Source organism: Liolophura sinensis, chromosome 8 (assembly GCF_032854445.1).
Source record: "Liolophura sinensis isolate JHLJ2023 chromosome 8, CUHK_Ljap_v2, whole genome shotgun sequence".
Taxonomy (NCBI): Eukaryota; Metazoa; Mollusca; class Polyplacophora; order Chitonida; family Chitonidae; genus Liolophura; species Liolophura sinensis.
Genome location: NC_088302.1, coordinates 16,067,742 through 16,083,895, shown reverse-complemented (window position 1 = coordinate 16,083,895; position 16,154 = coordinate 16,067,742). Strand labels below are relative to the sequence as shown.

The window sequence follows — 16,154 nt, the reverse complement described above, 5'->3', positions numbered from 1 at the left end:
GTACCTTTCTGGATGCAGAGCGGCCATAGCCTTCACAATGAATGCCAAGCACGTTCAGAGCTGAGCTGGGTCAATAGTGTTAATAGTAATGGCCAAAACCGTTCAAGGAAAACTACATCATCAGTAACTGTTGAGAAAATACTGGGTATCCTGCCAGCTTACATGATAAAATTACAAGATATCTGGAGTACAAATGAGGCATTAAGATTGGATGATTAGTACCACTCTTTTGTTAAATTCTTTCAACTAGAAAGTATCAGATATGATCAGTCCATTATTCATCTGGGTAGATCCTCTCTTCAGACCAGGAAGCTCTCTGTCGGCTCTTGCAAACAACAACCCCAAGATGTGATATGTTCCTTTCATTGTTTCTCTTGGGCCAATGAAATAAATGGTTTGCCATGATCATTTGTCTTGAACACAAATCCATGTATAACATAGCATTAGGCATAAAAAGGTAATCTATAATGTATAAGATCTATCCACACTGATCAATCCTCAATGTACTTCTGGACAGAATGTGGCATCTTAACACGATACTGATTGGAAATGTATTATTCCCAAGGGCATACACTTGCAACTTATTAATAATTGGATATTAAGATTGGATAAAAACGACACACACCAATGTCATCTAACCAACGATGTCTAAGGATGGGCCTAATATAATCTCCAATTTCTGGAAATCTGATTGAATTTACACTCTGTCAATTCTGCCTACAGTCTATTGGACTGAAGCCACAGGCACTGATACCCTCTGGCCTTCTATCACACTTTAATATACATGTGCATAAATTCAATCTTGGCATCCATTCCATTAGGTATTAACAGCTTGTAACATTCCTGGATCTATACACATACTGTATATGTTTCTCCATTACAAGAGCAAATTCAACTAATTGTTTCACACAGAAGAATAAAAATATTGTTCTCTATAAGATGGCTTTTATGACGAAGTATCTCTATGGGAGAGCATTAAAATAAGAAGAAAAACAATGCAGCCATGTGCATTCCATTGCAATTAGTTACAAACAAAAAAAAAAAAAGCGGTAGTTTTAATATGTTTAGTTTGGTCTATATAATCTCCCTAAAAGGCACTGGATTATCATTGTGATAGCTGAGGATGTTGAGGATGACACTGATTAAATTCTCACGCTCATCTCTTCTCTTCCCTCATCTTTCATGCAGCACTGAAAACTGGACTGCTTCTCTTTACACCACTCCTAATTTCTTATGTTATACACTTTATCTAAGTTCTTTTGTAGTTAAATTGCATTAGGCATTTAAAAAAATCGGGATTGCAATTTAAGACCTGGCACGTCCATTATGACTGACAAATGGCATACTTTAACATGTATGTATTTAACATGTCTCACATACAACACCTTGATTCTACATCATTATAAAATGTCAAGCAGCTGTCAAATTTGTCAATCCAAATGTCAAGCATGTACCTTATGCCTTCATTAATGATGTCAAGCAGATTTGTAGCAACAAGGCACTCATCTAGGAAACTGTAATACAGGCAGGACTTCCCTTCAAGCAAATACATGTAGCATTCAGACACAAGTGGGTTGAGAATTGACTGGCAGTTAGAAGTAGAGGCTGTTCACTGCATGGCACTGTTATTGCATGTTACTTAATATATTATGAGCCTTATACATGTTCATGATGGGGACAAACAGTTGATGGTTTAATGATGCATAAATACGATAAAACAGCCAATCATGAAACAGCCAATCATGAAACAGCCAATCATCTACCACTCAGGCATGTCAAGTATATGAGTACAACAGTACCAAATCAAGTGGGGCGAAAAGATACCAGGGGTTTCTGTACTTTGGCCAATACAGAACTGTTACCATTATTTCCCAATCTGTATATTTATTCATAGTCTATACACAAAGAAGGTGGCAGTCTGAGGGAATTCAACAGATGAACTTAGTCCTTTCAAAGAAGGCAGGAGGGATTAATCTGAAATTAATGCACATATACTTGATCGTTTACACATGTACACAGACCACAAACAGCTTATTTCTTCATGTAAAACAAACAATGAAAATGAGCTGAAAAATGTGGGACATTTGATTGGATGGATGAGGAACCATTTGACCAATCATAAAAGTTGCCTGTTTAAAAAATGCATTGCGAAGTACCGGTAATGTGATTTTCTTCTGGCTTGTGGCATCTGGCACACTTAATAGACGTAGCCAGTCATATATGACTGAAACACATGTACTTTGTTCAGATCACAGCAATATCCATCAGTATCAATCAATTAAACAACTAAACTGCAATTGCCTGTAAATTCCGTTTTACGGGCAATAAGTAATAATGCATAACCTACCTCATGTCAAACATAGCTATACGTAATTTCCAACAAAGACTTTCAAGAGGCCATTTATTATATATAATTTACAAACAGAACTGGCCAAGAACGCAACATGTCATTGTATAATCACAATTAGAACCAATGCATTGGCCACAGCAATGGATAATGACAATTTAGCACACAAATGGAGTGATGTCCACTATGTGAAATTTTTTTTATAATACTGTTGCAAGATTCTTTCTGGCTTTTGTTGGTTACAAGTTTGCTCTTCTAGTCATATAATAAAAAGCCATCGGCAAAACACCTCCATGTTTTTGTTTCTAACAGCCCCTATCACAATACACTGTAACAATGGGTGTCTGATTTCATGTACTTTTGCCTATACATTCCTGGATGACAATAATTAGCAGCTTTGTTAAAGTGAAAGACAGCACCTGACTAATGTTTATGTCCACTATAAGACTACCGTTCGAAGTATCTTAAATCTGCATTAAATCTTTTTTTCACACTTTTTTCAACCAAGTAAAACTTTAGTGAAACTTCGCCTTGTTACAGCTTCAGCGCATCTCAATTACTGACAGCAAGGTAACGTCAGTAACTCTAGCTCTCAAACATCAAAGGTATTTCCCGTAAAATTGTGTAAGGAGTAGCCTACAGTGTATGACACATTAAAGTTGTGGAGTTGGGCAATGAAGGACCGAATGATAAATAGCTTTCTCGGAAACTGGACTCCCTAGAAGGATATTTATTCCACTGCTTGACCTGTTCATACAGTAGGCCTACTATATAACTGATACAGTAGGGGCATTTCTGGTTCAGCCTCAGGAGGGGTTCTGCTGGTACCCGTAATTCTAAACCCTACGAAATGTTTACAAAACTACAACAGGATTGTTGTCCATCTGGATTCATGCTCAATTCTGACACAAATGGCATAAATCTAAGCACCACTTTGGCTGATCTAGGCATCCGGCTGTCGCTGGATTTTATGCTTCGGTTTTGTGGTGGTGGCTTCTAAGATGAGAGCAGTGCTGACCTAGTTATTGTGGATATCGAAGAAAGCACCTTGGTTTGAGCACGGCATTTCAATAATTTTAATGTATTTCATAAAAGCAAACAGAAAACAAAAAACATCCCTTGTATGCGAGAAAGACAGAGCAAAATTTAAATTCATCAGATTTAATAAATTCAGAGAAAAAAATTACATAAGATTTTATTAATTTTAAGCATTGCCTGATGCCGTTTTCTCATTCCCATAAACCTTCGGCATCCAAAATGAATTTTTCACTGACTCTGATATTTGTTATTTAACACCTGCATGTTGACTAAATGCTAACATAAGTGACAAAAAATGTATTTTAACAGCTTGTCTAAGTGGGATTAAGGTCTACTGGTAGAGGCATGTGGTTTGGGAAGAGGCAGTATGCTGCTGTCTGACATAATTTGTGATACTGTTGTTGAGTACTACACGGCTTGTAAAAAAAACATTTCACATATGTGGTGGCCCAAAATGATACAGACTTGTCCCACAACACTGTGTAAAATGACCCTTTGGCCCCTTGTAAATAAATCGTTGTAAAGGATTTCAAAATGATGTCTTATGCTGTGGTTTTGTGTTATCATATGTCACTTCACTGAGTGAATGGGTATAGGCTACTTCACAGCTTAGGCCGCACAGTCGGACAGGAACGTGTTTGATTGGATAAAATTCTCGAGAGGGCTGTTTTGATTCACACTTGCCATTTGTGCAGTATTGCCATTTCGTTTTACATGTTATTTGATTAAATCTAATTAAAATAATAAAGTGTAACACTTTTTAGAAAGCTTGAGTATCCTGCTTTCGAATGAAATATCTTTTAACCACATGTTGTTTTGTCCTTTAAGTAGCTCAAGTTCAACTTAAATCAAGTAATTTAACTTAGGACATGTAGCTCAGGTTCAACTTAAATCAAGTAATTTAACTTAGGACATGTAGCTCAGGTTCAACTTAAATCAAGTAATTTAACTTAGGACATGTAGCTCAGGTTCAACTTTATTATCTTTTCATGCAATTTACAGAAGCGACCAATTCCAATGCACTGTGAACGCAAAGTTGTTAACGATGCATGACCTACTAAGATGGATTATAGACCTTGTCATGGAGCCTAACTAGTAAAACAAGACTGATTTATGGGCCAATCTTGTTCAAGCAATAGCCATAAAAGGAGCCAATAAACAAAACCATCTCATCGGATACGAAGATAGAATCCGTTTATTACAAAAGGTGGATGACCCATCCACAATCTTTGAGTGAAGTATTCTATAACCTGATAAACTGCAGCCAGAAACATAAAGTACCAAGAAAAGTTTATAAAGCACTGCTATATAGTGTCATGTACACAAAGGATGGTGAAGCCATACATCATGTGCCATATGACACTCACTATTGGGGTGATCTCATGCAGGAATAACTCATCAACAACATCGTTAACATTTAGGAAATATGATATTTTGAATAGGTTCAAAAGGTGAAATTTCTACTTTCACAGTGATGGCATAAATATCAAAGAAGGTATTATCAAACATAATATATAGAGAAGATTGACATATTACAACATATTAATAGAGAGGATACTTTTAAACACCTGCATATTACTAGCTATAAAATATGTAGGTATTAAAATTTACAGGCTAAAATCTGCATTCTGTACTCTTGGGAAAAAGAACACTTTTGTACAATAGGTCAAGTGTATGTGTACCCTTAATTTATACATTTCAAAGCTATGCTACAGCTTGACAACTTGTTCATACTATTTTCCTTACAAAAATTGTTTTCACTACATGATACAGAATAAAGGTATACAGTTTTTTGCCTTTAGCAATCAAGGTCACAGCTGTGCATGTGCTCATTTATCGCTGTTATATATGTATTTCATGGTTTGTTTAGCTCATCAAGGTAAAATAAAAACATGTGTATGCCAACAAACTTTCAACAGAACAATGTACAATATGAGGTAGAAGACTCAGCTGGAATAATACCTACGAACAAGAAAGGTGTGCTACTCTGTAGGTATCTACCATGAAAGCTACCTCATTTTGTCTGCAAAGCCATTAAAGAAAAAGCAAATTCAGCGCATGGAAAAATTAATACACAGTTGCATCCAACATGCTATGTTAGTCTTCATTTTAATATAGCTAAAAGATGCATTGACCAAGAATCAAATATCTTTGTGCCAAATGCCGCACAATTCAAGTACTATAATCAAATTTTGCACTTAGACTCGAAAGTCAAGCTGTCAAGCTTACGGATGCACTAGAGATGGAACCGCTAGAGATGGATTTCAAATCAAGAGCTACAATTTTAAACCTAAATCTATGTGGTTTTTATACAGAACTGCTTTGTCACACCTGGCTATCACCATCTTATGCAAATTAGATTCATACATGCCATATACGTTATATACAGTGGTACTGAAGATAGTACTCTCAGCTGGTCTCAAACGCCACTCTGAAATGCAGAGAAATATTAGCTGCGGTTAGGATTCCCCCAGCTTGACCACGATTGGTGGGTCTGTCAGTCAGACAGAGCTTTACAGCCAATCCTTCCAAGACCACCAGACCAGATATAACTATGCACACAGCTGGTGAACTTTGCCAATTAGTGGAGAAATCCAGACTGCTGTAATAACCATGTTAACCATGTCAAGCAGGCACATATTCAACTAGGAAGCGAGAGAGTTTTGAAGTGCGTGTTAAGCAGATGGAGTATAAAACCAGCAGGCCAGATCAGAGGCGGGATAATAATGGTAAATCAATATGACTTTGCCACCACCTGGTAAGTTCCATCAAAGTTTCTTTAATTATGATTATTCACACCTTCTTAGAAGATGTACTTCAAAAGATCCCACATGCACGATTAAGTATGTTCATTACTTAATGCCTCACTGTCAAAGACAGGAGCAAACTCTTCTCTCAGAATGCTCTGTCCAGTGTGTGTGTGTTTTTTTTAAATTTAAACACGAAGCACATAAACTGAAAAGTATATGTGTCCAAATAATTTGAAACTGAATTACGACATTACGTCCCAAAATTCTAAAACATGCAAGCTACTGTAGATATTTTTAGAATACACTTTTCCTCCTTGCATACATGATAAGTATACTGCTTACACTGAACAGTCTTTGAACTGTCAGGTAAGAGTATTAATACGCATGAGAACTCATCTCCCCTCTTCTGAACTTCAGCTGGGATATGTGTTTGCTTGTATATTTGCACTACTTGGATTTTGGCCATACCTTCCTGATTTATTACGGCTGATCAAAAATTTTCCTAAAATATGGCTCAATAGTGCCTAATGTAGAAAGAATGCAGCTATCGCTAGTCAAAAACTAATAAAGAAAGAAAAATAAATAAGGGAATGTGTGACTAAATAAGGGCTAATCAATGCTTATTCAGGATAAATAACACTAATGGTGAATTTTAAAAATGCTGCATGATTCGGTTAGCATGATGCCTTGAAGCGTGACCATGTGGGGCAAGGCCATAATGCTGAACAATAATGGAGTGTGAAGCCAATGTCTCTGGAGTTCAGGCACTTGTTCAGACAAATTAGTCCTACTTCAACAATTCTGATATTTCTGCATGGATTTAATTTCATTTTCCACTATTAGAAAAAAGGGATATTTATCACTTTTTTTGTTTGTTTTCCTTGGCAACACGACATGTGGGGATTAATTCTGACAAATTCTGGCAGAAAGAATGGCTACACTGGTCACTCTGTAAAATTACTACTAATTTGGCACACCCCACATGTAATCTCAACGCAGACGTACAGGATGGACAGCCCCCCGACAGTTGGGACAACTTAGAACATATAATACCCTCTTGGCAATAATTACATGATTGTTCTTCAAAATGTGCATTAAAACGTCAGCTGGAATTGGAGGACCAATTCTTGTTCAATATAAAAGTGACAGGCAGCTTGTCGCTACGCTGTGGCAATTTGTCTAAAAGCCATCATATGACGCCCAAAAGGGAGGGATGTTAACGAATAAACCATCACTTACTTTTAACAAAAACTCTTCTGGTATCTGATAGATCCTGGAAGCATGATGTGACTTTGATTGTCACGTGTGCGATTGCGCCTCAGTTGGACGTATGGGTTGGATTTTCTGGAATGTGTATTGATTCATGTCTGAATGGTAGTATCTGCCCAGCTCGTTCCATCAGCCATCGTTGGCTTACATCCAGAAATGTGACAGTCACTGATGGTAACCTAATTCATTGAAGACAAACCCTATTATTTTCTAAGGTTGAGCTATTCATGGAGAAATTTTTGAAGAGGTGCACTTCAAAAGTAATTAAGACCGCACAGCTGGCATAGTAAATATCCTAATTAGAACAACAGAGGGGGTTAGTACTGAAGGTCAATTCACCCTGTACATGTTAAATGCCATAAAGACTATTAAAAATGTACGTCATAGAGATACTAATGGGGGCAGTGTTGAGAGTGCCATATGCCGCGTGGTCCTGACAGAAAGAAAATTGATGTCCACAGAATCCATAGAGCTTGAGACTTTAATGTGTGTATTGTAGGTGAGTTCATGCAAAAACTTGTCAGGTGGCTCAAAGACCTACATGTAGTTTACACCTCTCCACCCCAACCCCCACCCCCAAAAAAGATTATCAAGAACCATCATTCTAACAGTTTAATAAAGCTTTCATAAATTCCCTGAATTTCCTTGTGTCCAGTACTAGCATGGTCAGGAATCAAACAGTTTGAATATTAGAAGCTTAGGGAATAAGTTTTAGATTAATCCATCATGCAAAAGAAAAATATAGACTGAAATTAATTCTAAAATATGTATTACTAAAAGTAAATTTGAACCAGAAATGAAATGAACGTTAATATGTCTAGAAGGTGCATTTTTAAAAACCTTGAAAGCTGGAATTACAGTTAGTGTAATTATTTTACAGCTATGTTTAAAGATCAAAAGGTATTCCTGAGATAGGAGTTGAAAAGTTAATATCTCAACTGAATGTCAATGTATCAAACCATTTCCTCTAAAAGTCACACATTTCTGATTTTGTTGCGGGAATTAAATGTTATCTTCGGAGGCCAATCTGTGTATCCATATTCAGTTTGGACACAGGTAATCTAAACAATAGATTAAGATCAGTTGGAATGTATCCAGCTGAATCATGGAAACTCACTGCATGAATATTTTAACAGAACAGCGGCCAATTCTCATCCCAGCTGATCTAACAGAACATTAGATTAGTTTTGACAAACAATTATGGCACAAAAAAAAGCAAAACTGCACTGACATTATCAATGAAGCAATTTAACTGGGCAACATCGCACTGAATCAGGGATTATGTACACTTTGGAATTTATAAATAAACTGTAGATATTATTGCTTTTATATACTGATCAAGTACAAGCATTTTGCACTTATTTATCTTTCAGACTATTAAAGTGGTCATGAATTAAATTAAAGTGATCATCTTAGACCACTGCTGGGGATCAGGCTGAGCTCAGCGAATGTGGTTTATTGGTGCTGTTATTACAAAAACATCCACTAATATCCCACAGCTTTTATTGAAGTTTTCAAAAGATCCAATATTCATTTGGGTTTTGTCCAGTAAGATCTAATATGACAATACTTGTCCAAATTTATAATTGTCTTATATATGCTGAGAATCCTCAGAGGAGATAGCTAACTTTAACTCTGCCCTGTCTTAAATCCTTCATGTTCATTCTTGAGTCATGTTTACTTCTTGAACACGTAAGACTTAACAGCATTTGTGTTGTTCTTTAAAATGCCACTCTGGTCAAACTTAAGTCTAACACTTTTAGCGGTGGTTGTTATAATAATCTCTGCAGATTACATGTAACAGGGACTTAGTCTTTTACTAGCAAATTATCCAAATAGCAAATTATATAATGGAAGTATAACCACAAAGTTATTAAACCCTTTAGTACAAGTCTCTTGTCTCTTGCAAATTAAGTAAATGCTTAGAGTCAGATTTCGTTCACACAATTTTCTGTCTTTTAGGTTAGGAGCTAAAATTCTTGATTGTTTTCACAGCTATACACAGCAAAATCACAACCGAACTGATGACAAAACCAATATAACACATGGAGATCGCTTACAGACATCCATGTCCTCCTACAATGTTTCATTTGCTGTCATTTAGCATCTTGCATTATAATCTTAAATCCAAGAGGACTACAGGCATCCTGTTGTAATAACATAAATTGAAGTGGATGAGATCATGCAAGAATGGCCCTATCCGTAAAGGCCGATTTAATGAGACTTTTAATTTTACAGCTCTTGTACACTAGACCCAGTACCATGGACATCACCTGGATGCTATTAAAAACCACAGCCTCTCAGGTAATTAATCAACCTGTTGCTAAGGCAGGTAAAATTGCTTAAGTTCTTGAGTTGTGGAAGATGTGAACCAATTATGCCCATGCGTTTAATCTTTTCACAGGTGGAGTGGGTACAAATTGGGGAAGCTTGGAGACAGCGTTAAACTCAACTGAACTGCGTGACCTGGGTAACTAAGCTATCTCCAGAGGCATATGAAGGCTTGTAGACCGATGCCTTTCTCCAAGACCAGCCACCAAGACAGGAGCTTAACCAAGATCAGAATCCATTTGTAACCTGAAAGAGGACAAACAAACACCTACTGTCTCTGCCTTTTGGCACTCAACATATACAATATTCATAGGCACCCAGCATGTGACTGTAGTGAGAATACCATGGGACTCTTTAAAGCACAGTCTGAAACTGCTGGTGCCTGAATATACAATGGCACTTGTGCATGGTTTGACTTCAGTTCACGTGTCAGTACTACTTCCAGGATGATTTGTGTCCACATCCATCATCTAAAGATGACCTGCTACTAAAGGGATTAATTTCTTCTCTAAGATGTGGAATTACTTGCGCTCTATGAGCACCCACTAAGTTCCTCTGGGATGGATGAGCACATACCACAAAAGAGTCAACATTCCTGGAGATATTTATATCAGGAGAAAACGGCATAAAGTTAGATTCCATCATGAATGCCCTTGTGCATTCCGGGAGACATTTTACGAGAGGGGAAAAACAGCACAAAGACAGATTCCATCATGAACGTTCTTGTGCCTTGTTATTAGGGCGCTGTCATGTTCTCCATTTTGTCGTGCTTTGCCCATGTGCCTATAACAAATAAGGTCACCGTCATTATTTCTTTCCGTTTCAGAAACATACCCCAATCTCATGTGATTGTTTTGATATTCAAAGCACAACAGTTTAAGGAGACTAAGTGCTGAGATTGTAACATTTGAAATTCTTTTTGTCCAAGGCCAGGAACTTTGGAATTTGACATTTCAGTAGTGTGATACCTTTTTTCATTGTGATTAATGTATGATGGAGACGAAGGTCTCAACCAAGGGAATACCAATAAGCAAGTGATCAGCCTGGAGACTTGCACAGATTGAAGTCCTTTGGCGATACCTTAGAAGTGTTGTAGGAGTCATTACTGAAGCAATTTTACTATGGCTCCTGACTTCAATGAAAGTTGGATCTTTGATTCTGCCTTTGACACAAATTCAAGTGTTGCTGGCAGAGCAAGCAGACTGAACGACGACAAGGAAACAAACCAAGATAAACTTCAAGCCATACAGTTTTACCCTGCGTATAATGTGGCTATGGATTTATTAATTTATGTCTTACCGGTGATAATAGTGCTTGGCACTGTGGGCAATATGTTAAGTTTCATCGTGATGATGCAGCGGGAAATGAGAAAGAGCTCCACCTGTTTCTACTTGGCAATACTGGCCATTGCTGATACCATTATATTGTACGTCAGTGGCCTGAAGACTTGGATACGGGCATGGTCAGGATTCGAAATGCTTCATGTTTCAGGATTGGTTTGCAAACTACTCTACTTCTTGATTCATTCCTGTCTACATTTTTCAGCTTGGTTGATCGTTGCTGTCACCATTGAACGTTTCATTGCAGTTTGGTTCCCTCTGAAGGCTCCAAGTTTTTGCAGTCTTCTGAGGGCTAAGGTGATAACAATGTTTATAGCTGGGATCATTGCCTCTGTGAACATCCATATATTCTGGACTGCAGAATTGGTTCATGCTCCCAACTCACTGAATCCTGACAAAGTCCAGTGCAGCGCTTACACGTACAAGAACATCATATGCGCCGTATTCCCATGGGTAAACCTCACCATTTACTCCTTGTTACCCTTCACGGTTCTCCTCATTTTCAACATCCTAATTATCATAAGTCTCGTGAACCACAGAAAGGCAATCATGGGAGCGATGACACGAGATGACCAGATTCAAAGATACAACCATCGCAAACTCGCGATCACTCTACTGGCGATTTCCTTCATCTGGATATTTACTACTATCCCTTCAACTCTGTATGGCGTCACAGCGCGGCGCTCGATGAGCACCGAGGACGACGCCATAGGAATGCTTATCAAAGTTATCTTTTACCTCCTCATGTATTTCAACCATTCAGTTAACTTTCTGCTGTATTGCATCACTGGGCAACGATTTCGCAAAGAGCTTGTGCGCCTCATTTGTAGGGCACAGAATAGGCAACCACGGGCGAAGCTGGTCTTCAAAACCAGTGGTAACGGTAGTGGTCAGAGTGGGAGTGGCCAGGACAGTACACATCCACTCATGAATAATTTGTACATGGACACGGTCAACTCTGACAAGAACAGCTAAATTAATTCTGAATATAATGTCATGGATACTGTGCACGAAAGTTTATTTAGCATTACTGAACCGCACTAATATCAACCGTCTGTGGTAAATGTTAATTATTTATTTGATTGGTGTTTTATGCCATACTCAAGATTATTTGACTTATACGATGGTGGCCAGCATTTCATAATGATGGGGTAAAACCATTTGCAGCTTGGTGGAGGATCTTCCATATACAACTAAAGAGGAAGCCAGTCTAAGCTAGACTTGAACCCACAGCATCCGCATGAGTAAAAGGCCAGCTGGAATACTGAGTAATGCACTAGCATACTAACCTCCTATTTGTGGGACGTGTCAAATGTACCAAAGCTTTGGCAAATTTATTTCTAAATGTTAAATGTTCTAAATGTGACAACTGTGTGTTAATCCATTTGTTACATACAGAAACACTAAATTATAAGAACACTAACATAGCCATTGTTGTTTCTCATTGACCATATATAGCAAACCATACATTTTGTATGCCTTTTGAGCTTAAAGTTGCTAAGAAAGTAATTTTTATTCCATTTCTTGAGAAAACCTGTTCTCTTCCTGCAAGCCATGGAAGGTAAAGTTCTTGATCATATAATTATCTCACCAAAAAACAAAAAGTCAAGAAAATTTTCCAATCCCCTCACAAAAGAAAAGTAATATTTTAACAAATTTAAAGTAATAATTCTTGCCAGAGGATAAAATCAGGAATTTCCTGATATTTTCTTGCATGGGAAAATTTACAAAGAAATTATAAAACAAATTTGAAAAAAGTTAAGCTTCAGGCAAAGATAACTCAAACTGCTCAAAAAATGCAAATTTAAAACTTTGCATTAATTACACTGAAAGTTGCTCTCTCACATACGAAAATGTTGAGAAATTAGGGCAACCTGGTTATACTGTATATTTGTTTCAAGGTCAAACGAAGGTTGCTTTTCACCTACTACAAAGAAAAATTTCTTCATTGTGGGTGAGAGTAAATATGAAAGTGAAGATAAAGGCTATTATAATAGCAAGCCTATTGTTTAACACTGTTCAATGCATAAACTTACTTTGAAATTTGTTTTTTGTTATTTGAAAGTTTTATTTTCAACTATGTATATAGTACCCATGAAAGCAGTGCCTTGTGAAAGCTACAAGTATGTTACACCGGTTTAAAGAATTTCATATGAATTGTTATAAAAACCATCAATCAATATCAATTTGCTTAAGCACGGTTTATAAATACATGACAATTATGATTTGCTGTTGAAGAAAAATTGTTGTGGCAATGTTACCTACTCCCCATATATTTTTTCAACCTAGTTCTGCATTCTTTTATAAAACACAAAATAATGGCTGGATAGAAATCCTTAATTGTGAACAAAAGAGAATGGATGAGATATATGTGACTGGCACAGTTAGGTTTGAAAAAAATTATTAAATATAATTAGTATGAATTAACTTGTTGTAACTGGCATACATGCTATACTATGGAAATACAAGAAAGTTTAACGTTTGGGATTGATTTGATAATTTCAGAGCTGTAGATTTATGTTGTCTGGTGATAGGCTTGTACATGTTTGATGCATTATACATTCATGTTAAGATGAGACACAATCTATTTTTTATTCTTACCAAATGTTATGGTGTACATGTCAAGAACGGTATTGGGTAACAACTTTCACAGAGTTCCTTGGGACTTTTTGAAAAAGGTGGTCCAAAATTCTGCACAAGACGAAATATATTTACATTAAGTTTATGAATATGTAACAAATAGTCTTATTATATGTATATGTACACAAGACTTCAGCCTCCTTGTACTTCAATTTGTACAAAATTAAGTGTTTAATAAACAATGTATAAACTGACATAGTTTATGTTTCTAATGACAAAACTAAAATGTTTATTTATGCTGAACATTTTTTTACTAAGAATTTTATTTTAAAATATCTATCTTTCCAAAGATATTGTCTTGTTACTGGCTTTCGTCTTTATTATATCCAAAACTCATTTTCCTTACTTCCAAGCAGGCCATCAATTCCATTTTAAAGGCTATGACACCAAATTCTTAATTTCAGAGGTATTTTACCATGTGCTGCCTGATCAGAACCTACCTTTACTGTATGCTGAAAAAGCATTCAAGGAAGGTTTCTCTTCACAAGAGACTTTATAGAGGCTCTACTTTATTCATTACACTGATTTATGTTTCACATTGAACGCAATATTATTTCAATCATGTGATGGTGTTCAGGTTTTACGTGCGGTGGATACAGACCAGGAAACCAAACACAGCCTTCAGGAAACCTGACACAGTTTATAGGAAACCAGGTACAGTCTAGATGAAACACATCAGGAAACCATTCCACCTCACCTTGCAGATATATAATATCCTGACCCAGGAAACATGGAGTTTGTGTCAATTTTGTTCATCAAATGAAATAAAGAAAAAATGTAAGAGGTTGTGTCATCAAGTGAAATAAGTAAAAAATGTGAAAGGCAGCATTTTTGTTGCTCATTGTGGTGTGCACGACAGGAGGAAAACTGTAGAAGGTCTCAGATTATTTGGGTGCTATATCAATACACAAGTTTAGCCCTGGTATGAAACATTTACCACAATACCTATGTCAACATGTTTTGCTATGATACACAATACCTATGTCAACATGTTTAACTATGAAACACAATACCTATGTCAACATGTTTAGCTATGATACACAACACCTATGTCAACATGTTTAGCTTTGATACTGAATTCATAAATTGGCTGGGCTGAATGCACCATGAGAGCTATACATTAAAAATAATTAATTATTTGAAATCAAATGCTGAAATGTAAAGGGTTGATGAAAATGATCTAAAACAGGAGGTGATGAAACCAAAATCGACGCAAACCTGTAAATCTGCATGTATGTAAATACGAAGCTATTCATTATCGTGAAATACACAAAAACAAGTATTGCTGCTAGTTCAAAATCTTCTAATCACACAAATTTTGTGTCATTTCTTCTGTTAAAATTATAACCTGCTGGGTGAATGTTCTAAGAAAAAATTAATCATTCTACACGCATATAAGCAATTTTGTAGAGAAGTATGTGGACAAACAGCCAAGTCATCACTCATCATCAATAACTGACCTTTTCATCTCTGTTTATACAGTAGTTAACATTTCTTCCTTAACACCACAGTGACAAGGTTTCTTACTTGATCATCATTTACTTTGTGAGACATTTGTTTTCCTGTGAAATTCCCCCAGCCCACTCATTCATCACAGACTGGTGCATTGTTTCTATCTCAGTTACATCACTCTTACAGCTAAAAAAAACATATAAGAACTATCTCACCCAACAGCACCTGATAAAAAAAAGAAGATTTCTTGGTTATGAACCATCCATTATTCTTAAACTTTTTTCTCACGATGTGCAACACATTTCAAATCAAGATGGATTTGTTCTAGATTTGTATGGTTCCTTCACTATCAATGATTCTAGCTTATTTTTCACAAACATTTCATTATAATGACTGATTTGAATAAACTTAGATAAACTGTTTCAGCTCATGCAAGTAGAAATTCTGAGGCCTATAAACACAGAAGTTTTAGGCTATTAAAACAGAAGGCTTAGTCAAATTCCCATCAAACCTTCCATTTTAATAAATGTATCCTGTATGAAAACAATACTGTTGACAGAGTCTTAATTACATCAAAAAATGGAATTTTCACTGACTCAAAAAATCCTAACAAAAATTTTGCTTGTTGTTACAATTCAATGTAACTGAATGAGAGACTTGGAAACAGGAAATGGGTCTGCACACAAAAACAAGGCACCACATTTGTCAGTAATTCCTTAAAGTCCTAATGGCCTGATGATGTTTTTTTTGAGATATGACAAGAGACTAATTACAAAAATATTATGTTACTCCATGATGAGACAAATTAATAAAGACACAGCACCCTGGATGCCTAAAGTTCTTTCCGGTAGATCAATATCGTTTTTAAACCACAAAAATAAACAAGCTTAAGGTGTCGTGACATAAAACGATTTTTTCTGACTATATTATGAAGTTTAGGTGTCCATAAAATGAAATCTAAACATACATGAACTGGATATTCAGGAC

General features: G+C 36.4%; 2 protein-coding genes across 4 annotated transcripts in view; one reads left to right on the top strand and one right to left on the bottom strand.

The window, feature by feature from the left end:
• The window catches only part of LOC135472344 (transient receptor potential cation channel subfamily M member 3-like), a 181,158-nt gene that overhangs the window by 20,815 nt on the left and 144,189 nt on the right, over window positions 1-16,154 (bottom strand). The gene's annotated exons all lie outside the window — the stretch shown is intronic.
• On the top strand, window positions 11,073-12,050 carry LOC135472316 (growth hormone secretagogue receptor type 1-like). The gene has a single exon (XM_064751775.1). It carries the CDS (start codon window positions 11,085-11,087, stop codon window positions 12,048-12,050), a length of 966 nt encoding a protein of 321 aa, XP_064607845.1. The 5' UTR covers window positions 11,073-11,084.